General features: G+C 41.9%; 1 protein-coding gene across 12 annotated transcripts in view; it reads left to right on the forward strand.

The window, feature by feature from the left end:
* The first annotated feature begins 1,556 nt into the window (after nucleotides 1-1,556).
* Nucleotides 1,557-24,047, forward strand: part of LOC118383888 (B-cell receptor CD22-like) — a 28,079-nt gene continuing 5,588 nt past the window's right edge. Inside the window, exons 1-17 of one of the 12 annotated variants that reach the window (XM_052528044.1) lie at nucleotides 1,557-1,614; nucleotides 1,983-2,060; nucleotides 2,302-2,649; nucleotides 2,778-2,993; nucleotides 3,147-3,467; nucleotides 5,613-5,828; nucleotides 11,148-11,489; nucleotides 11,918-12,169; nucleotides 12,255-12,533; nucleotides 12,695-12,970; nucleotides 17,059-17,322; nucleotides 17,618-17,890; nucleotides 18,059-18,322; nucleotides 18,850-19,122; nucleotides 19,294-19,563; nucleotides 23,171-23,440; nucleotides 23,557-23,820. In XM_052528044.1, the coding sequence (XP_052384004.1) occupies nucleotides 2,006-2,060; nucleotides 2,302-2,649; nucleotides 2,778-2,993; nucleotides 3,147-3,467; nucleotides 5,613-5,828; nucleotides 11,148-11,489; nucleotides 11,918-12,169; nucleotides 12,255-12,533; nucleotides 12,695-12,970; nucleotides 17,059-17,322; nucleotides 17,618-17,890; nucleotides 18,059-18,322; nucleotides 18,850-19,122; nucleotides 19,294-19,563; nucleotides 23,171-23,440; nucleotides 23,557-23,820 (4,183 nt within the window). In that variant the 5' untranslated portion in view covers nucleotides 1,557-1,614; nucleotides 1,983-2,005. Of the gene's footprint in view, nucleotides 1,615-1,982; nucleotides 2,061-2,301; nucleotides 2,650-2,777; nucleotides 2,994-3,146; nucleotides 3,468-5,612; nucleotides 5,829-11,147; nucleotides 11,490-11,917; nucleotides 12,170-12,254; nucleotides 12,534-12,694; nucleotides 12,971-17,058; nucleotides 17,323-17,617; nucleotides 17,891-18,058; nucleotides 18,323-18,849; nucleotides 19,123-19,293; nucleotides 19,564-23,170; nucleotides 23,441-23,556; nucleotides 23,821-24,047 lie in introns of those variants that run through there. The other 11 variants (XM_052528049.1, XM_052528045.1, XM_052528048.1 and 8 more) reach the window with 11 other exon arrangements.

The raw sequence follows: 24,047 nt of genomic DNA on the forward strand, positions 1-24,047 counted from the left end.
AGTCCCTCAGCACAACACTTGGGTTAGGAAACAGCATGTGAACAGTCCCTCAGCACAACACTTGGGTTGTGAACAGTCCCTCAAACAGTCAGTCCCTCAGCACAACACTTGGGTTAGGAAACAGCATGTGAACAGTCCTCAGCAGTCCATGTGAACAGTCCCTCAGCACAACACTTGGGTTAGGAAACAGCATGTGAACAGTCCCTCAGCACAACACTTGGGTTAGGAAACAGCATGTGAACAGTCCCTCAGCACAACACTTGGGTTAGGAAACAGCATGTGAACAGTCCCTCAGCACAACACTTGGGTTAGGAAACAGCATGTGAACAGTCCCTCAGCACAACACTTGGGTTAGGAAACAGCATGTGAACAGTCCCTCAGCACAACACTTGGGTTAGGAAACAGCATGTGAACAGTCCCTCAGCACAACACTTGGGTTAGGAAACAGCATGTGAACAGTCCCTCAGCACAACACTTGGGTTAGGAAACAGCATGTGAACAGTCCCTCAGCACACCACTTTCTTCTTTTTGCACTTTCTTCTTCTTGCATCTTTGTATCTGTGCCATTACGGTATCTGTGACAGCATGGGCAGCGCCATGAGGCTATCTCCATTTTGAAGTAGTCCATTCTTTTTCATGATTGGCTGATCCCTTCTGATGCCCTGGTTGGACATGACTCTAACTGGGTCACCAGGAGGGATCAGCCAATAAAGTTGAAAGTCACATCCAGTTGACTACATTAAAATGCCACTGCCCATGCTAACACAGCCTTTTGGCCACTAGAGGCCTCTATCCTTCTCTATGGACAGCATTTTATACAAGCTCTAATTTGAGTTGTCTGTCGGGTGTGAATCCCTGGAATACGTCCAAGAGCCCTGATTGATTGACATGTGAGGGTGATTGACAGGCCTGAATGCCAATCAGATTGAAAGGGCTGGCCTTTTTTTTTACACATATGATAAGTGGTTTACAGAAAACGAAGATCTGAGGAGAGTACATGGGGAGCTATATCTCTGCAGATGATCTGTCTATGTGATCAAAATCCCTGACACAGGTCCACTCAAATTAATATGGGCGGAATAGGTGTTTTTGCACAGGGTCAAACTTTTCAAAATTCCATATTGATACAGAAACCCTAAACAATGATTTAGATGTATTAAGAACAAGTTTATTGACATAGGCATGAAAAATGTGAAGAATGTAATTAACGGGCTATGATAAAAAACGTGCCCTGGGGTCAAAATGACCCCAGTCGGTAGTATGAGGGTTAAGAAACCATGTACATTCCAGTCAGCACATTGTATTGGATCTGTATAAAGACCACATTGTATTGGATCTGTATAAAGACCACATTGAAAATGGGCTGCATTTTCCCTCTTGATTTTTTTTAGGCACAAATGAAGAAATGCAACTAGCTGTGTGGTCACATTTTATAATTAGATACATAAAATACAGTACATCTTTTTTTCTGACATGCTGTTGATGCGTGTCTGAAATTCCTGACTAGGCTACTTTATAAATGTGTCAATCAACCACAGAACTCACACTTCTTGTTTCTATGCCCTGCTACACCAGTAAGTTGACTCACTGTACAATACCTCTCCTCTTCACTCTGTAAGTACGCTACAGTATATTATATAGTTTAGTTTTTAAAATAAAATGTTATTGTTATTATCATTGTTATTATTTTATGTTTTAGCCATAAATCACATGGTACGACTTACTGAATAATTTAACTTTTTGTTTAGTTTTGATCTGTGTTTAGGTTGTTACATCAGGGCCCAGTATCATGAGAAGGAGTGCTGATCTAAGATCAGGTCCCCCTGGTCCATATAATAATGATCTAAAAAGTTAAACTGATCCTAGATGAGCACTCTTAGTCTACTCTGAGACACTTTATGAATATGGACCCTGGACTGTTTTAATGTATCAGGTGGAGTTATTCACCAGCTATAGAGTGAGTTGTTGTTTATGTTTCTAAGACTGCAGGGTGGGAGATGCAACAATGTCCTTGAGAACAGCAGGAAGTGTATTGGTGGTCTTTCTCTGGTCTGTAGCAGGTATGGTCTCATAATGTCTTAGTAATGTTATCTTAATGTTATTCTGTTGTGTTCAGTGACATCGTCTGTTAGGCATTTATCTTTCACTCCTCACTGAGTGATGCTTATGTGTGGTTTCCATTCACACTCAACTCAGAAACTACAGGACGGCAACAAAGTGTGGACAAACCCTACTGTCAGTTTAAGCCAATAGACCTTTGCTTAATGTAATATCCTTGTGTTGTGTGACTGTGTGTTTCAGTGGTACTGGGTCAGGATGGCTGGAGTGTTACATACACCCCTCAGAGTATCTGTACCTTGAAGGGGTCAACAGTGGAGATGTCCTGCTCTTACACACATCCCAGTGGTTATATCGTCACATCAACCTTCTGGTTCACTAGAAATGATGCTGAGGAGAATCCTGTTAGTCTGAGTGATGAACCAGACTACAAAGGTCGTGTGACGTATCATAAAGATAACAAGAACGACTGCACTCTGAGAATCACAGACCTGAGAGAGAGTGACTCAGCTACGTACAAGTTCAGATTCATAACAGATCAGACTGGAGGGAGATTTACTGGCAACCCTGGAGTCACTCTGTCTGTCACAGGTACAGTGATATTCTTCTGTCAATTTAGTTCTGGAAATTGTAGTGTTTTGTCTTCAAAAAATAAACGTCATGTGACTAGAAAAGATGTCAGATGACTAATGGTTGTAATGTGTTGTCATCTCCTCCAGATCTGCAGGTGAAGGTGACTCCTTATTCAGTTGTATCAGCGTGGAAGACACTGACCTGCACCACCTGTGTTCTGACTGGTAACCCCACCTACACCTGGTACAAGAACGGACAGATAGTAACTGACAACACTTCTCCCTATTCAGTCTACCCTGATGCTGCAGACAGCTACTCCTGTGCTGTAAAATCCAATGAGGATCTCCACACTCCTGCAGTGTGTGAGTATGGATTCAACTCAGTATTCTAGTAGAACTTTTCAAGTATATCTATTCTGTCTCCTAAACAGTCCTCACAGTTATCTAACATAACCAACACAGGATTATTGCAGCTCATGATTGTATAAGTAATGTCCTCTTGTCATTATGTTTCAGGTGTTCAGGATCAGAGCTGCAACAGAGTAACTTATATTGACAAGAGTATCTGTGCCTTGAAGGGGTCATCAGTGGACATATCCTGTACTTATTCCAGTTATCATGCGATCAAAACAACATTCTGGTTTAGAAGTGATAAGTCGGCCCCTGAGGACCTAACCAGAGACCCAGAGTATGCAGGTCGGGCCCTGGAGAGCCTTCCCTCCACCCTGAGAATCACGGATCTGAGAGAGAGCGACTCAGCTGAGTATAAATTCAGATTCAACACACAGATCTCAGGATGGGGGTACAGCTTCCCTGGAACAACTCTGTCTGTCACAGGTAAAACTACACTTACAGAACATTATGAAATACTGGCAGTACTACACTTCCAGATCATTATGATATACTGGTAATACTACACGTACAGAACATTATGATATACTGGTAATACTACATGTACAGAACATTATGATATACTGGTAATACTACACTTCCAGAACATGATGATATACTGGTAATACTACACTTCCAGAACATGATGATATACTGGTAATACTACACTTCCAGAACATGATGATATACTGGTAATACTACACTTCCAGAACTGTAACGACGTTCGTCTGTTGTAAGAGAGTCAGACCGAAATGCGGCGTGTAGGTTACTCATGACTTTAATGAAAGTATAGCGGTACATGAAATAACTGATATAACGAAAACAACAAACGAAACATGAAACTAATTACAGCCTATCTGGTGACTACTACACAGAGACAGGTACAAACACCCACAAAATACAAAGCGCACTCAGGCTACCTAAATACGGTTCCCAATCAGAGACAACGAAAAGCAGCTGACTCCAATTGAGAATCGCCTCAGGCAGCCAAGCCTATACAACACCCCTAATTAGCCGCGATCCCAAATACTACAAACCCCAATACGAAAAACAACATATAAACCCATGTCACACCCTGGCCTACCCAAACATATACCAAAAACACAAAATACAATGACCAAGGCGTGACAAGAACATTATGATATACTGGTAATACTACACTTCGAGATCATTATGATATACTGGTAATACTACACGTACAGAACATTATGATATACTGGTAATACTACACTTACAGAACATTATGATATACTGGTAATACTACACTTACAGAACATTATGATATACTGGTAATACTACACTTACAGAACATTATGATATACTGGTAATACTACACTTACAGAACATTATGATATACTGGTAATACTACACTTACAGAACATTATGATATACTGGTAATACTACACTTACAGAACATTATGATATACTGGTAATACTACACGTCCAGATCATTATGATATACTGGTAATACTACACGTACAGAACATTATGATATACTGGTAATACTACACTTACAGAACATTATGATATACTGGTAATACTACACTTACAGAACATGATGATATACTGGTAATACTACACTTCCAGATCATTATGATATACTGGTAATACTACACGTACAGAACATGATGATATACTGGTAATACTACACTTACAGATCATTATGATATACTGGTAATACTACACGTACAGAACATTATGATATACTGGTAATACTACACTTCCAGATCATTATGATATACTGGTAATACTACACGTACAGAACATTATGATAATACTACACTTACAGAACATTATGATATACTGGTTATAATACACTTGCAGAACATTATGATATACTGGTAATACTACACTTACAGAACATTATGATATACTGGTAATACTACACTTACAGAACATGATGATATACTGGTAATACTACACTTACAGAACATTATGATATAATGATAATACTACACGTACAGAACATTATGATATAATGTTAATACTACACTTACAGAACATTATGATATACTGGTAATACTACACGTACAGAACATTATGATATACTGGTAATACTACACGTACAGAACATTATGATATACTGGTAATACTACACTTCCAGATCATTATGATATACTGTTAATACTACACTTACAGAACATTATGATATACTGGTAATACTACACGTACAGAACATTATGATATACTGGTAATACTACACGTACAGAACATTATAGAATACTGGTAATACTACACTTACATAATTGTATAATATACTGGTAGTATTACAGAACATTATGATTTACTGGTAGTACTATATTTACATAACATTATTCTACAGTGTAACTACTTTATCTCTCGTAGCATTGGGGTGGCAGGTAGCCTAGTGGTTAGAGCATTAGACCAGTAACTGAAAGGTTGCTGGGTCGAATCCCTGCGCTGACAAGGTAAAACATCTGTTCTGGCCCTGAACAAGGCAGTTAACCTCTGTTCCCTGGTGTCATTATAAATAAGAATTTGTTCTCAGCCGACTTGCCTAGTAAAATAAAGGTCACAGAAACACAAATACAAATGAGGTGGAAATATTGTTTTTATTCTCTCCTCATTCAGACCTGCAGGTGAAGGTGACTCCTGCTGCAGAGGGACAGAAGACACTGACCTGTAGCACCACCTGTACTCTGACTGACAACCCCACCTACATCTGGTACAGGAACGGACAACGTCTAGATGAGTCCACTTCCCTGCAATACTCTGTCAATAGTTCTTATTCAGACAGTTACTCCTGTGCTGTAAAAAGCCATGAGGATATCCAAGCTCCAGCAGTGTGTGAGTGTGAATGCAATTAGTTCTCTACTTAACAAGTATCAATCATTTAAGGCCAACGAGAAGCGACAAATTAAATAGAAATGACACTCTTAGAAAATAAGGATACAGTATTTTTCCCTGGGGTACAAAAATATAAAAATACACATAATGTACTTTCAAAGGTACACATAATGATCTCACATGGTACTGTTAGGTACCTTTTAGGGTACCTGTGAGGATAAAGAGTTTATTGACACATTTTTGTACCCCATATTTCAAATATAAAGGTACAATAATCGGTAATACTTTACTTTATCAAAAAATAAATATTGACCATATTAAATTATCATTGTAATTGCGCATCTATTGATGTCAGACATGCACCTAACCCAATGCTCTGTTGCTGATGACTGGGATGAATGCAGGAGCAGATTTCAGGAGCAGGATAAGACACCCTCTTTTGACTGATGACTGATATAAGGGCATGTACGTGACAGGCCTATCTGGCTGATATGATTATGATGGTCGTACCGCTTCTTGACAGTGTCATAAAGTGCATTTTCTTCATCCAAGTGACACAGGATGGTCGTAATGCTTCCTGACAGTGTCATAACATGTTTTTATATACAAGTTATCTAAAATATGGAAAAAAACATTACTGTAAATAATTCATTACAACAACAAAGGATTTAAGAGACAAACACTCAAATGAAAGGAAACTTCTTGGCAGGGATTTTTTAAAACATTGAATAAATGTTACTGTAGGTGCCATAACCAGCCATAAAGTAACGCAATATATATCATAAAAGGTGTCAATATATGCATCCTGACAGTGTTCTCCATATTATGACAGGTTATAACAAGTTATGTCAGCTGTTATGACATAATAAGACATGGTTATCACTGTGTCATAAAGTGTTAGGACACTGGGTGTCATAAAGTGTTAGGACACTGGGTGTCATAAAGTGTTAGGACACTGGGTGTCATAAAGTGTTAGGACACTGGGTGTCATAAAGTGTTAGGACACTGGGTGTCATAAAGTGTTAGGACACTGGGTGTCAGGTAAAGTGTTTCGCAATCATCACACTCTCACTCTCAAATAAAGGTCTACAATGTGAAGGTGCATTTCTGTTTCCCAGGATACAAACATATGTTGTGTATCCTAAATACCCTCAAAGTACAACTATGAATCTTTCCCACCTAAAATTAGGTAGATGTTTGTTACTGGGGTGGCACTCTAAAAAGGCAAATTTGTACCATCATTATTATCATCATTATATTTCCCAGCATTCTCTACTACAGGTTGATCAACTTAAAAAAAAAAATATATATATATGTGTTTTTGCATGTACATTGATTGATTGATTGATTAATCTACACAGATTAATTTTATGCTATGCTAAAATAAATAATGTACATTTTTCTAAACTAATCCAATCAGCTTTGTTAGATTTTTTTCACCCGTTACTAAAATTGTTATTCCAGTTTAAATGGCTTAGGGAGTCTCCTCACAATGTTCCTACACCTGACAGTCATTATGAATGCAGATGGCGTGTGAATAATATTCAAACTGCTGGATATCCTAACTCTGGCTGGATTCCAATAGGAATGACAAATCACAATGCAAGCCAGCTTTTTCAGAAATCCCGGTTGGAAGATTTCTGAAACGGGTGAAAATTTGTTAAAATATGGGAATTTGGGGAAAGTTACTAGATTTTTTTGAGCCTACTTGCAGGCCTGATGTGGCCTGTAAACCATGAATTTCAAGCCACTGTATTAGAGTAAAACTAGTCTTCAAAATAAGGCCTCATGAGATCTGTAATGTATTGTCATGAAGAGTTTAATTTTAATAATATACGCCTAGGAACTCAGGACTGAAAATGTACGAATTCAACAACCATGTCTCCGTCACTAACAAGTAACTCTACAATTCACTCAAACTGGATAATTATATTGGAGGCATGGCTAGGTGGGTGCATGGTGTTCAGATAGTTATTTTTGGCCACCCATGAGTGGAAGTGTTGTACCAGTTTAAGTGATCTATGGTAGAGGTACAGTTTTGCCACAGACAAGGAACAAATAGCGTTGCAATGATTTTGTACCTGTGGCAAAAGGTACAATCTGTGTTATGAACTGGGGTACAATCCTGTACACTACACTACCAGTCAAAAATGTGGACACCATCTCATTCAAGGGTTTTCTTTATCTGTACTATGTTCTACATTGTAGAATAATGTGAGCAAGGCTGTCATAAAGACAAAGGGTGGTTACTTTGAAGAATCTGAAATATAAAATATATTTTGAGTTGTCTAACACTACTTTTACTACATGATTCCATGTGATATTTCATAGTTTTGATGTCTTCACTATTATTATACAATGTAGATTAGTAAAAATTAAGAAAAACCCTACAATGAGTAGGTGTGTCCAAACGTTTGACTGGTACTGTACCTATAACCAGTGGTGGTTCGAGCTTGTATGGCCCCCTGGGTGACACACATATAACATCACAACATTTAAAACTGTAGAAATATAAAAAAAATACATACAAAAATAAGTAACAAAGACAAATAGAAACAAATTGTAGTATTTAAATACAAATAAAAAAGAGAATCAAATTATTACACTATTACCCTGTTGCTAACAAAAAAACACACAAATATAACTAAATTGTACAAATCCTATATCACACAAATACACAAATAGAATAACACACTTATAAAGAAGATGATTATTACACTACTGCACTTCAAACAAGAAACACACAAACTAAACGACACAACTAAGTGCATTACGAATTGCATTAGTACTGTACAAAGTTAGAGGTGCGTAACTCCGACAAGGTTAATTGACCCACAGTCCCACACGGTGACATGATATCATTGACCCACAGTCCCACACGGTGACATGATATCATTGACCCACAGTCCCACACGGTGACATGATATCATTGACTCACAGTCCCACACGGTGACATGATATCATTGACCCAGTCCCACAGATCCCACACGGTGACATGATATCATTGACCCACAGTCCCACACGGTGACATGATATCATTGACCCACAGTCCCACACGGTGACATGATATCATTGACCCACAGTCCCACACGGTGACATGATATCATTGACCCACAGTCCCACACGGTGACATGATATCATTGACCCACAGTCCCACACGGTGACATGATATCATTGACCCACAGTCCCACACGGTGACATGATATCATTGACCCACAGTCCCACATGGTGACATGATATCATTGACCCACAGTCCCACACGGTGACATGATATCATTGACCCACAGTCCCACATGGTGACATGATATCATTGACCCACAGTCCCACACGATGACATGATATCATTGACCCACAGTCCCACCCGGTGACATGATATCATTGACCCACAGTCCCACACGGTGACATGATATCATTGACCCACAGTCCCACATGGTGACATGATATCATTGACCCACAGTCCCACATGGTGACATGATATCATTGACCCACAGTCCCACACGGTGACATGATATCATTGACCCACAGTCCCACATGGTGACATGATATCATTGACCCACAGTCCCACACGGTGACATGATATCATTGACCCACAGTCCCACATGATATCATTGACCCACAGTCCCACCCGGTGACATGATATCATTGACCCACAGTCCCACACGGTGACATGATATCATTGACCCACAGTCCCACCCGGTGACATGATATCATTGACCCACAGTCCCATATCATTGACCCACATCCCACACGGTGACATGATATCATTGACCCACAGTCCCACACGGTGACATGATATCATTGACCCACAGTCCCACAGTGACATGATATCATTGACCCACAGTCCCACACGGTGACATGATATCATTGACCCACAGTCCCACATGGTGACATGATATCATTGACCCACAGTCCCACACGATGACATGATATCATTGACCCACAGTCCCACCCGGTGACATGATATCATTGACCCACAGTCCCACACGGTGACATGATATCATTGACCCACAGTCCCACCCGGTGACATGATATCATTGACCCACAGTCCCACGGTGACGGTGACATGATATCATGACCCACAGTCCCACACGGTGACATGATATCATTGACCCACATTGACATGATATCATTGACCCACACCCACCCGGACATGACATGATATCATTGACCCACAGTCCCACACGGTGACATGATATCATTGACCCACAGTCCCACACGGTGACATGATATCATTGACCCACAGTCCCACCCGGTGACATGATATCATTGACCCACAGATCACAGTCCCACCCGGTGACATGATATCATTGACCCACAGTCCCACACGGTGACATGATATCATTGACCCACAGTCCCACACGGTGACATGATATCATTGACCCACAGTCCCACCCGTCCATGATATCACCCAGTGACATGATATCATTGACCCACAGTCCCACACGGTGACATGATATCATTGACCCACAGTCCCACACGGTGACATGATATCATTGACCCACAGTCCCACACGGTGACATGATATCATTGACCCACAGTCCCACACGGTGACATGATATCATTGACGTGACGTGCAAATGAGGGATAGAAAACAAATCACTCAAATATCACCATTCCAATGATCCTTTTTTTTTTTTTTTTTTTTTTTTTTGTGCGGGTTCCCCGTAACGCCCCCAGCAAGATGCTGCCCCGGGCGGCTGCCTATGTCGCCTACACCTAAATCCACCCGTCTATAACTAGTCATGGGGAAACAAAGGTTCCTGAAGCATTGAGGTTTTTAGCCAATTGTGTCAAAAATAGTTTCATAAATCAAGTATTTGATAAACAGAGGGTACACTGGTGGCACCTGATGGTCCAAATGATTTAGAGCAGCTAAATGATTATTGCTGACGCCCCACACCCCATATAGCATATGCAGAGTAGCCTTTATGTCTTCTACCAAACCAATACCAAACTAACCTGGTGGTTGTTCGACGAAACCAAGGTTTGGACGTCATTGATCATGTGCTTCTGATAAAGTGATACAGGCATCGGCGCGCTGCTTCGAAATACACCGCTTAGCTATTTCTACACATGCCTCGGAGCTATGGTATCAAACATAACATCACCACCTGTAACTAAAAGCACAAAGGAGGAGCTTACAGGGCACCACCCCAGAGACATGTGTTTGTACCCTTTTAGAAACAAATCTAAACCTTTATTTCTGAGTGTAGATATATGTCTATATTTAATTTAAATTTTAAATGAACCTGTCCAATGCATCTAAAACATTGAGTCTCATTATGGTTTCAGGAATTGATCAGTTACATTTTGTTTCAGGTGTTGTGGGTGAGAGCTGTATGAATGTGACTTACACCCATCAGAGTATCTGTGCTTTGAAAGGGTCAACAGTGGACATATCGTGCTTTTACACACATCCCAGGTGGCATAACGTCACAGAAGTGTCCTGGTTCAGCAAATGGGAGACTGGTGTAACTAACGATCTGAGCCAGGACCCAGAGTATGCAGATCGTGTGAAGTACCATCGACAAACAGACGAGGACTCCACTCTAACAATCACAGACCTGAGGGAAAGAGACTCAACTGAGTACAAGTTCAGATTTAAAACAGTTCATGCAGAATGGGGATACACCTTCTCTGGAACAACTCTGTCTGTCACAGGTGTGTACTTTATACTCTACACTCTTAGAAAAAAAGGTGCTATGTAGAACCTAAAAAGGTTATTTGGCTGTCCTCATAGGATAACCCTTTGAAGAACAGTTTTGGGATCCATGTAGTACTCAAAATGGTTCTACCTGAAACAGAATAGGGTTCTACCTGGAACCAAAATAGGGTTCTACCTGAAACAGAATAGGGTTCTACCTGGAACCAGAATAGGGTTCTACCTGAAACAGAATAGGGTTCTACCTGGAACCAGAATAGGGTTCTACCTGGAACCAAAATAGGGTTATCTTATGGGGATAGTCGAAGAACCCTGTTTTTCTAAGACTGTATACATTAACGGATTTATGTTGTATTTATCTGGTCCAATAACAGGAGAAAATAACCAGAGAAAATATGTAATTTACTCCTTATTCACAATCTTTCAGGTCTGCAGGTGGAGATGACTCCTGCCACAGTGACTGAGGGACAGAGAGTGACACTGGCCTGTAGGACCGTCTGTACTCTGACTGATAACCCCAACCCCTCTTACATCTGGTACAAGTTAGGCCAGCGCCTCACCAACCAAAATAACAGCCTGATCCTCAACCCAGTCAGCAGTGAGGATGCAGGCAGATACTCCTGTGCTGTAGAAGGCTTTGAGGATCTCCACTCACCTGAAGAGACTCTCACTGTCAAATGTGAGGATTTTTATTGTATTCTTTACTAAATAACATCATCACTTAGGTCCTTACTGCATATGCTTACACTCGTTCTGTCATTCAGATGGCCCAAAGAACACACTGGCATCAATCCATCTCTCTGATGAAATAGTGGAGGGCAGTTCAGTGACTCTGACCTGCATCAGTGATGCCAACCCACCTGTGGACAAATACACCTGGTACAAGAAGATTGGAGCCCACTATCAGTCTTTCTCCCATGGGAACACAGAACTACAGCATGTCTTCAGTCACATCCAGTCATCTGACACTGGGGAGTACTACTGTGAAGCCCGAAATGAGATGGGGACAGACAGGTCTGAGTCTATCAACATCGATGTGAAATGTAAGTAAAGTACAACTCAATGTTGAAATGTTGGAATCAGTTTAAATGTAAATGAATCCATAAAGCATAGCATAGCCAACATCGGTTCCTTTGAATGTTTTGTGTAAGTGACTCATCTATTGGATAGTTATGTGACTGAACTCATGTTTCTTTTACACCAGATGGCCCAAAGAGCACCTTAGTGTCAGTCAGTCCCTCTGGTGACATAGTGGAGGGCAGTTCAGTGACTCTGACCTGCAGCAGTGATGCCAACCCACCTGTGCAGAGTTATGCCTGGTACAAGAATGGAAGTGTCTATCAGAGTATCTTCTATGGGAACACAGAACCACAGCAGGTTTTCAGCCAAATCAAGTCATCTGACACTAGACAGTACTACTGCTGGGTCTCGAATGGAATTAGTACGGACAGGTCTCCATCTTTAGACATCGATGTTAAATGTGAGTAAAACATGAGAGTAGCTCAGTGTTTGAATGTTAGCCTCGGGTAAGGAAAGGGGGAGGGGTGTGTGTCTTTGTTAACAACAGCTGGTATGTGTTCTCTAATGTTAAGGAAGTCTTTCTCCCCTGAGTTAGAATACCCCGAGCTGCAGACCACACTATTTACCAAGAGAGTTTTCATCAATATTTATCATAGCTGTCTATTTACCACCACAAACCGATGCTGACACTAAAACCACACTCAACAAGCTGTATAGGGCCATAAGCAAACAAGAAAAAGACCATCCAGAGGTGATGTTTCTCATGGCTGGTGGTGTCCAACTAGAGGCAACTAGAGACAACTCTATGTTACCATTACTTCACACACAGAAATGCATACAAGGCTCTTCCTCACCCTCCTTTAGGCAAATCTGACCATAACTCTTATACTCCTGATTCCTGCTTACAATAAAAAAACTCAAACAGGAAGTTCCAATGATGCGCTCAATACGAAAGTGGTCTGATGAAGCGGAAGCTAAGCTACAGGACTGTTTTGCTAGCACAGACTGGAATATGTTTCAGGATTAATCTGATAACTCCATCCCTACAGTGACCGTACGTACATATCCCTACCAGGAGCCATTGATTGCAAGCATCATCCATACTGAGCTAAAGGCTAGAGCTACCCCTTTCAATGAGCGGGACACTAATCCAGATGCTAGAGCTGCCCCTTTCAATGAGCGGGACACTAATCCAGATGCTAGAGCTACCCCTTTCAATGAGCGGGACACTAATCCAGATGCTAGAGCTACCCCTTTCAATGAGCGGGACACTAATCCAGATGCTAGAGCTGCCCCTTTCAATGAGCGGGACACTAATCCAGATGCTAGAGCTGCCCCTTTCAATGAGCGGGACACTAATCCAGATGCTAGAGCTGCCCCTTTCAATGAGCGGGACACTAATCCAGATGCTAGAGCTGCCCCTTTCAATGAGCGGGACACTAATCCAGATGCTAGAGCTGCCCCTTTCAATGAGCGGGACACTAATCCAGATGCTAGAGCTGCCCCTTTCAATGAGCGGGACACTAATCCAGATGCTAGAGCTGCCCCTTTCAATGAGCGGGACACTAATCCAGATGCTAGAGCTACCCCTTTCAATGAGCGGGACACTAATCCAGATGCTAGAGCTACCCCTTTCAATGAGCGGGACACTAATCCAGATGCTAGAGCTGCCCCTTTCAATGAGCGGGACACTAATCCAGATGCTAGAGCTACCCCTTTCAATGAGCGGGACACTAATCCAGATGCTAGAGCTACCCCTTTCAATGAGCGGGACACTAATCCAGATGCTAGAGCTGCCCCTTTCAATGAGCGGGACACTAATCCAGATGCTAGAGCTGCCCCTTTCAATGAGCGGGACACTAATCCAGATGCTAGAGCTACCCCTTTCAATGAGCGGGACACTAATCCAGATGCTAGAGCTACCCCTTTCAATGAGCGGGACACTAATCCAGATGCTAGAGCTACCCCTTTCAATGAGCGGGACACTAATCCAGATGCTAGAGCTACCCCTTTCAATGAGCGGGACACTAATCCAGATGCTAGAGCTACCCCTTTCAATGAGCGGGACACTAATCCAGATGCTAGAGCTACCCCTTTCAATGAGCGGGACACTAATCCAGATGCTAGAGCTGCCCCTTTCAATGAGCGGGACACTAATCCAGATGCTAGAGCTACCCCTTTCAATGAGCGGGACACTAATCCAGATGCTAGAGCTACCCCTTTCAATGAGCGGAACACTAATCCAGATGCTAGAGCTGCCCCTTTCAATGAGCGGGACACTAATCCAGATGCTAGAGCTACCCCTTTCAATGAGCGGGACACTAATCCAGATGCTAGAGCTACCCCTTTCAATGAGCGGGACACTAATCCAGATGCTAGAGCTACCCCTTTCAATGAGCGGGACACTAATCCAGATGCTAGAGCTACCCCTTTCAATGAGCGGGACACTAATCCAGATGCTAGAGCTACCCCTTTCAATGAGCGGGACACTAATCCAGATGCTAGTGCTACCCCTTTCAATGAGCGGGACACTAATCCAGATGCTAGAGCTGCCCCTTTCAATGAGCGGGACACTAATCCAGATGCTAATAAGAAATCCTGCTACAACCTCCAATGAGCCATCAAACAGGCAAGGCGTTAGTCCCGGATGAAGATCGAATTGTACTATGTCGGCTCTGCCATTAAAAAAAATATCTTGGTAAATAGTACGGTCTGCAGCTCGGGGTATTCTAAGGGTTTGAAAACTATCACGGATTACAAAGGGAAACCCAGCCACGAGCTGCCTTGTGACGTGAACCTACCAAATGTGCTAAATACCTTCTTTGCTCGCTTTGATGAAAGCAATACTGAACCATACATGAGAGAACCAGCTGTTCCGGATGACTGTGTGATCTCGCTCACCGTAGCTGATGTGAGTAAGACTTTTAAACAGGTTAACATTCACAAGGCCGCCGGGATGGACGGCCGTGGGGCTGTGAGCATGCGCGGACCAGCTGGCAAGTGTCTTCACTGACATTTCCAACCTCTCCCTGACCCAGTTTGTAATACCTACTTGTTTCAAGCAGACCACCATAGTCCCTGTGCCCAAGAACCCCAAAATAACCAGTCTAAATTGGCACAATCTTGAAGAAGGCACGACAAATGAAAAGATTTGTCATGGACCCTCAGATCTTCCAAAAGTTCTACAGCTTCAGCATTGAGAGCATCTTGACTGGCAGCATCACTGCTTGGTATGGTAACTGCTTGGCATCCAACCGCAAGGTCCCTGCCATTCAGGACCTCTATACCGGTCAGTGACAAAGAATGGCCCTAAAAATGATCAAAGATTCTTGTTACCCAAGTGATAGAATGTTCTCATCGCTATTGCGTGGCAAGCTGTACCGATGCACCAAGTCTGAAACCAACAGGACCCTGAATAGTTTCTACCCACATGCCATGAGACTCCTAATTACTGTAGTTAACCAAATAGCTTCCCGGACAATCAGCATTGACCGTTTTTGCAGTCTTTTGACTCATCACATTCGCTGCTGCTACTGTGCATTTTCTATCCCGTTTCTTATTCAATTTAACCCTGCATACACTATATATGCTTAAGTATGTGGACACCCCTTCTAATTGCTGAATTTGGCTATTTCAGCCACATCCATTGCTGAAAGGTTTATAAAACAAACATTGGTATTAGAATGGCCTTACTGAAGAGCTCAGTGACTTTCAACACGGAACCGTCATAAGATGCCACCTTTCCAACAAGTCAGTTTGTCAACTTTCTGACATGCTAGAGCTGCCACGGCCAACTATACGTGCTGTTATTGTAAAGAGGAAATGTATAGGAGCAACAACAGCTCAGCCGCTAAGTGGTAGGCCACACAAGCTCACAGAATGGGAAATACTTACGTTACAGCATTGAAAACGATTCTGTGCTTCCAACTTTGTGGCAACAGTTTGGGAAGGCCCTTTCCTGTTTCAGCATGACAATGCCCACGCGCACAAAGTTAGGTCCATACAGAAATGGTTTGTCTAGATCGGTGTAGAAGAACTTGACCGGCCTGCACAGAGACCTGACTTCAACCTCATCGAACTCCTTTGGGATGAATTGAAATGCCGACTGTGAGCCAGGCCTAATCCCCCAACATCAGTGCCCAACTTCACTAATGCTCTCGTGGCTGAATGGAAGCAAAACTCCAACATCTACTGGAAAGCCTTCCCAGAAGAGTGGAGGCCTATGGAATATAAAGTGGACGTGGTTCAGTGAACTACGCTTGCATAATGAGAAGCCTAACCCTTACCTGAAGCTTACAACCATTCGCTAATACCTAGCTTTTAGTGCAATGGGCAAACACAGTCTTGAGACGCGTAGACAACCAGTGTTTAGCATCTGGTTGGTCACGTAAAGCACCTTTCCAAATGTGTTTCTTTTAATGTTTTGACTAGTTAATGTTCTCTGACCTGTCAATGTCATGTTATCTTTGATTCGTCTGATAACTGATGCAAGGTCTTGATTGCACTATTGTCACATGATAACCCCCTCCACACATTATTCCTTACCAGATGCCCCCAAAAGCACCTCAGTGTCAGTCAGTCCCGCTGGTGAAATAGTGGAGGGCAACTCTGTCACTCTGACCTGCAGCAGTGATGCCAACCCACCTGTGGACAAATACACCTGGTACAAGAAGAACGTAACCTCACCAAAAGCATCAGGACAGAGTTACAGCATCACGAACATCATCTCTGAGGACAGAGGAGAATATTACTGTGAAGCTGAGAATAAATATGGACGTCTCACCTCTTCCCCTGTATTTGTGGACGTTCAGTGTAAGTACATCTTTAACGTTTTCCTCATGCTTGTAAACTGCTAAAATTATGATAAATCAAGAAACATTTTACTATAAAACATCCACATCTGTCAATATGTATTTTCACAATGTGAATGTAATTATTTCTAACTGACCTGTAAAATCTACTGGTTTACCTTATTCACTCAATCTAATCTCTTCAGAAAGCCAAGATAAGGTCTACACTTGTTGTATTCGGTGCACGTAACAAATAAAGTTTGATTTGATAATACTATAACCAAGATGTTAATGACTTTATATTGGACCTTTGTCAGATGACCCAAAGAACACCTCAGTGTCAGTCAGTCCCTCTGGTGAAATAGTGGAGGGCAGTTCAGTGACTCTGACCTGCAGCAGTGATGCCAACCCACCTGTGCAGAGTTACACCTGGTACAAGACGATTGGCTATCAGTCTGTCTCCTACGGGAACACAGAACCACAGCAAGTCTTCAACCAAATCAAGTCATCTGCCACTGGAGAGTACTACTGTGAGGCCTGGAATGGGATTAAAACAGGGAGGTCTGAGTCAATCAACATCGATGTGAAATGTGAGTAAAGTACAGATCAGTGTTGGAATCAGTTTAATGAAATCAATCATTTTAACTGAATTATACTAAACGATAATCATAGCCCAAATCTCTTTATTTTAATGTTTTGTGTAAGTGAATCATCTTTTGGATAGTTCTCTGACTGAACTAATGTTTATTTTACACCAGATGGCCCAAAGAACACCTCAGTGTCAGTCAGTCCCTCTGGTGACATAGTGGAGGGCAGTTCAGTGACTCTGACCTGCAGCAGTGATGCCAACCCACCTGTGGACAAATACACCTGGTACAAGAAGAATGTAACCTCACCAAAAGCATCAGGACAGAGTTACAGCATCACTAACATCATCTCTGAGGACAGAGGAGAATATTACTGTGAAGCTGAGAATAAATATGGACGTCTCACCTCTTCCCCTGTATTTGTGGACGTTCAGTGTAGGTACATCTTTAACATTTTGGTAATACTTAAACTGCTTAAATAATGATGAGTCAAAAAACATTTTAATATACACATTTCTGAATATGTATTTTCATAATGTGAATGTCATTATTTCAAACTGACTTGTAAAATCTACTGGTTTACTTTATTTGTCAAATCTAATGTTTTCAGAAAAAAAGATAATATACAGTACAAGTCAATAGTTTGGACACATCTACTCATTCCAGGGTTTTTCTTTATTTTTACTATTTTCGACATTGTAGAATAACAGTAACGACATCAAAAGTATGAAATAACACATATGGAATATTTTAGTAACCTAATTCTTTTTTTACAAATCAAAATGTATTTTATATTTGAGATTCTTCAAAGTAGCAACCCTTTGCCTTGATGACAGCTTTGCACACTCTTGACATTCTCTCAACCAGCTTCATGAGGTATTCACCTGGAATGCATTTAAATTAATTAATAGCTGTGCCTTGTTAAAAGTTAATTTGTGGAAATTATAATGGTCTTTTATCAGATGGCCCAAAGAACACCTCAGTGTCAGTCAGTCCCTCTGGTGAAATAGTGGAGGGCAGTTCAGTGACTCTGACCTGCAGCAGTGATGCCAACCCACCTGTGAAGCGTTATACCTGGTACAAGAAGAGTGGCCATCAGTCTGTCTCCTACGGGAACACAGAACCACAGCAAGTCTTCAACCAAATCAAGTCATCTGCCACTGGAGAGTACTACTGTGAGGCCTGGAATGGGATTAAAACAGGGAGGTCTGAGTCAATCAACATCGATGTGAAATGTGAGTAAAGTACAGATCAGTGTTGGAATGTTGCAATCAGTTTAATGAAGTCAATAATTTGCATTAATCCTAAACCATATCAAAGCCCAAATCTCTTTATTTTACTGTTATGTGTAAGTGAATCATCTATTGGATAGTTCTCTGACTGAACTCATGTTTATTTTACACCAGATGGCCCAAAGAACATCTCAGTGTCAGTCAGTCCCTCTGGTGACATAGTGGAGGGCAGTTCAGTGACTCTGACCTGCAGCAGTGATGCCAACCCACCTGTCCAGAGTTACACCTGGTGGTACAAGAAGAATGGAGGTGACAATCAGAGTATGACAGGACCACAGCATGTCTTCAACCAAATCCAGTCATCTGACACTGGAGAGTACTACTGTGAGGCCTGGAATGGGATGAAGACAGGGAGGTCTGAGTATATCGACATTGATGTGAAATGTGAGTAAAGTACAGATCAGTGTTGGAATATTGGAGAAACTAACATCTAAAATGTATCAACCATTTGAACGGCATTGGTCCTGAAGCAGATCATTAGGCTGTTAGTCCTAGATTCACATTGGTCCTGAAGCAGAGCATTAGGCTGTTAGTCCTAGATTCACATTGGTCCTGAAGCAGAGCATTAGGCTGTTAGTCCTAGATTCACATTGGTCCTGAAGCAGATCATTAGGCTGTTAGTCCTAGATTCACATTGGTCCTGAAGCAGAGCATTAGGCTGTTAGTCCTAGATTCACATTGGTCCTGAAGCAGAGCATAAGGCTGTTAGTCCTAGATTCACATTGGTCCTGAAGCAGATCATTAGGCTGTTAGTCCTAGATTCACATTGGTCCTGAAGCAGATCATTAGGCTGTTAGTCCTAGATTCACATTGGTCCTGAAGCAGATCATAAGGCTGTTAGTCCTAGATTCACATTGGTCCTGAAGCAGATCATTAGGCTGTTAGTCCTAGATTCACATTGGTCCTGAAGCAGATCATAAGGCTGTTAGTCCTAGATTCACATTGGTCCTGAAGCAGATCATTAGGCTGTTAGTCCTAGATTCACATTGGTCCTGAAGCAGAGCATTAGGCTGTTAGTCCTAGATTCACATTGGTCCTGAAGCAGAGCATAAGGCTGTTAGTCCTAGATTCACATTGGTCCTGAAGCAGAGCATAAGGCTGTTAGTCCTAGATTCACATTGGTCCTGAAGCAGAGCATAAGGCTGTTAGTCCTAGATTCACATTGGTCCTGAAGCAGAGCATAAGGCTGTTAGTCCTAGATTCACATTGGTCCTGAAGCAGAGCATTAGGCTGTTAGTCCTAGATTCACATTGGTCCTGAAGCAGAGCATTAGGCTGTTAGTCCTAGATTCACATTGGTCCTGAAGCAGAGCATAAGGCTGTTAGTCCTAGATTCACATTGGTCCTGAAGCAGAGATTCATTGGCTGTTGTTAGTCCTAGATTCACATTGGTCCTGAAGCAGAGGCTGTTAGTCAGATTCACATTGGTCCTGAAGCAGAGCATTAGGCTGTTAGTCCTAGATTCACATTGGTCCTGAAGCAGATCATTAGGCTGTTAGTCCTAGATTCACATTGGTCCTGAAGCAGAGCATAAGGCTGTTAGTCCTAGATTCACATTGGTCCTGAAGCAGAGCATAAGGCTGTTAGTCCTAGATTCACATTGGTCCTGAAGCAGATCATTCAGGCTGTTGTTAGTCCTAGATTCACATTGGTCCTGAAGCAGAGCATAAGGCTGTTAGTCCTAGATTCACATTGGTTCCTGGTCCTGAAGCAGAGCATAAGGTTAGTCCTGTTAGTCCTAGATTCACATTGGTCCTGAAGCAGAGCATAAGGCTGTTAGTCCTAGATTCACATTGGTCCTGAAGCAGAGCAGAGCAGATTCAATTGGTCCTGTTAGTCCTAGATTCACATTGGTCCTGAAGCAGAGCATAAGGCTGTTAGTCCTAGATTCACATTGGTCCTGAAGCAGAGCATAAGGCTGTTACATTGGTCCTGAAGCAGAGCATCCTAGATTCACATTGGTCCTGAAGCAGAGCATAAGGCTGTTAGTCCTAGATTCACATTGGTCCTGAAGCAGAGCATAAGGCTGTTAGTCCTAGATTCACATTGGTCCTGAAGCAGAGCATAAGGCTGTTAGTCCTAGATTCACATTGGTCCTGAAGCAGATCATTAGGCTGTTAGTCCTAGATTCACATTGGTCCTGAAGCAGATCATAAGGCATCCTAGATTCACATTGGTCTGAAGCAGAGCATAAGGCTGTTAGTCCTAGATTCACATTGGTCCTGAAGCAGAGCATAGTCCTAGATTCACATTGGTCCTGAAGCAGAGCATAAGGCTGTTAGTCCTAGATTCACATTGGTCCTGAAGCAGAGCATAAGGATGTTAGTCCTAGATTCACATTGGTCCTGAAGCAGAGCATAAGGCTGTTAGTCCTAGATTCACATTGGTCCTGAAGCAGATCATAAGGCTGTTAGTCCTAGATTCACATTGGTCCTGAAGCAGAGCATAAGGCTGTTAGTCCTAGATTCACATTGGTCCTGAAGCAGAGCATAAGGCTGTTAGTCCTAGATTCACATTGGTCCTGAAGCAGAGCATAAGGCTGTTAGTCCTAGATTCAATCAGTGTGGTCTAATCATTATCATGAAGACATACCCATCCCATCTGGTCTTGATCATTATCATGAAGACATACCCATCAGCTGGTCTTGATCATTATCATGAAGACATACCCATCCCATCTGGTCTTGATCATTATCATGAAGACATACAGCTGCTCTTGATCATTATCATGAAGACATACCCACTTGATAGCTGATGTTTTATCATGACGACCATCCCAGCTCAACTGCATTGTAGCTGGTCTTGATCATTATCATGAAGCAGCTGCTGGTCTTGATCATTATCATGAAGACATACCCATCCCAGCTGGTCTTGATCATTATCATGAAGACATACCCATCCCAGCTGGTCTTGATCATTATCATGAAGACATACCCATCCCAGCTGGTCTTGATCATTATCATGAAGACATACCCATCCCAGCTGGTCTTGATCATTATCATGAAGACATACCCATCCCAGCTGGTCTTGATCATTATCATGAAGACATACCCATCCCAGCTGGTCTTGATCATTATCATGAAGACATACCCATCCCAGCTGGTCTTGATCATTATCATGAAGACATACCCATCCCAGCTGGTCTTGATCATTATCATGAAGACATACCCATCCCAGCTGGTCTTGATCATTATCATGAAGACATACCCATCCCAGCTGGTCTTGATCATTATCATGAAGACATACCCATCCCAGCTGGTCTTGATCATTATCATGAAGACATACCCATCCCAGCTGGTCTTGATCATTATCATGAAGACATACCCATCCCAGCTGGTCTTGATCATTATCATGAAGACATACCCATCCCAGCTGGTCTTGATCATTATCATGAAGACATACCCATCCCAGCTGGTCTTGATCATTATCATGAAGACATACCCATCCCAGCTGGTCTTGATCATTATCATGAAGACATACCCATCCCAGCTGGTCTTGATCATTATCATGAAGACATACCCATCCCAGCTGGTCTTGATCATTATCATGAAGACATACCCATCCCAGCTGGTCTTGATCATTATCATGAAGACATACCCATCCCAGCTGGTCTTGATCATTATCATGAAGACATACCCATCCCACTCCCATTAGAAGTTCACAACGAGAATGGCAATATAGAAATAATGATGCTCAAATTACAATCATGAATTAAAATAATGATAATTTCTATCAGCCTAATTGAGGTGTAGATTACATCTCATATTCCAGTGTTCCAACTTGTAAACAAAACTTCATGGGAATTCCCTTAATGCAACTCTGTGCAGCCAATGACAATGTGCTCTTGAGGTATAGTGCCCGGATTTACTTGTGGATTTGACAGCTCTAATGCAGTTCCAACTATGACACCTCCAAAACAACCGCAATCCAGGTGCTACAGCAGATGTCATAGAATCTAGGCCTTAATGTATTTTTTTTAAAATTATTTACTAGACAGTCCAAAGAACCTCTCAGTGTCAGTCAGTCCCTCTGTTGAAATAACGGAGGGCAGTCCAGTGACTCTGACCTGCAGTAGTGATGCCAACCCACCTGTGCAGATTTACATCTGGTACAAGACGAATGGAGCTGAAACCTCAATGAGACATTCTGGATGGAGTTACAGGATCACTAACATCATCCCTGAGGACAGAGGAGAATACTACTGTCTGGCAGTGAATGAAGTTGGTTGCAAAAGATCAAAGCTTGTTCCTCTAAAAGTTTTGTGTAAGTATTGCAGATCCTCTCCATCTTGTACTCGTGTGGTTTAACAGATATATTTTAAAAACTCAAAATGAAAGTATTGTGACACTACCACTTTGGGACATTCATCTTTCTATCAGGTAAACCAAAGACCACCTCCGTGTCAGTCAGTCCCTCTGGTGAAATAGTGGAGGGCAGTTCAGTGACTCTGACCTGCAGCAGTGATGCCAACCCACCTGTGGACAAATACACCTGGTACAAGAAGAATGGAGTTTCACTGAAAGGATCTGAAAACACCTTCCTCATCACCAACATTAACTCTGAGGACAGTGGAGAATACTACTGTGAGGCTGAGAATGAATATGGAGGTCTCAACTCTTCTACAATTTCTGTAGATGTTCAGTGTAAGTACACCTAACCATCTCATTGTTTGATGAGAGAATCACACATCTTTATATTTCACTCATAGAATAAACTCAGCAAAAAAAGAAACATCCCTTTTTCAGGACCCTGTCTTTCAAAGATAATTTGTAAAAATCCAAATAACTTCACAGATCTTCATTGTAAAGGGTTTAAACACTGTTTCCCATGCTTGTTCAATGAACCATAAACAATTAATGAACATGCACCT

Source organism: Oncorhynchus keta, chromosome 10 (assembly GCF_023373465.1).
Source record: "Oncorhynchus keta strain PuntledgeMale-10-30-2019 chromosome 10, Oket_V2, whole genome shotgun sequence".
Taxonomy (NCBI): domain Eukaryota; kingdom Metazoa; phylum Chordata; class Actinopteri; order Salmoniformes; family Salmonidae; genus Oncorhynchus; species Oncorhynchus keta.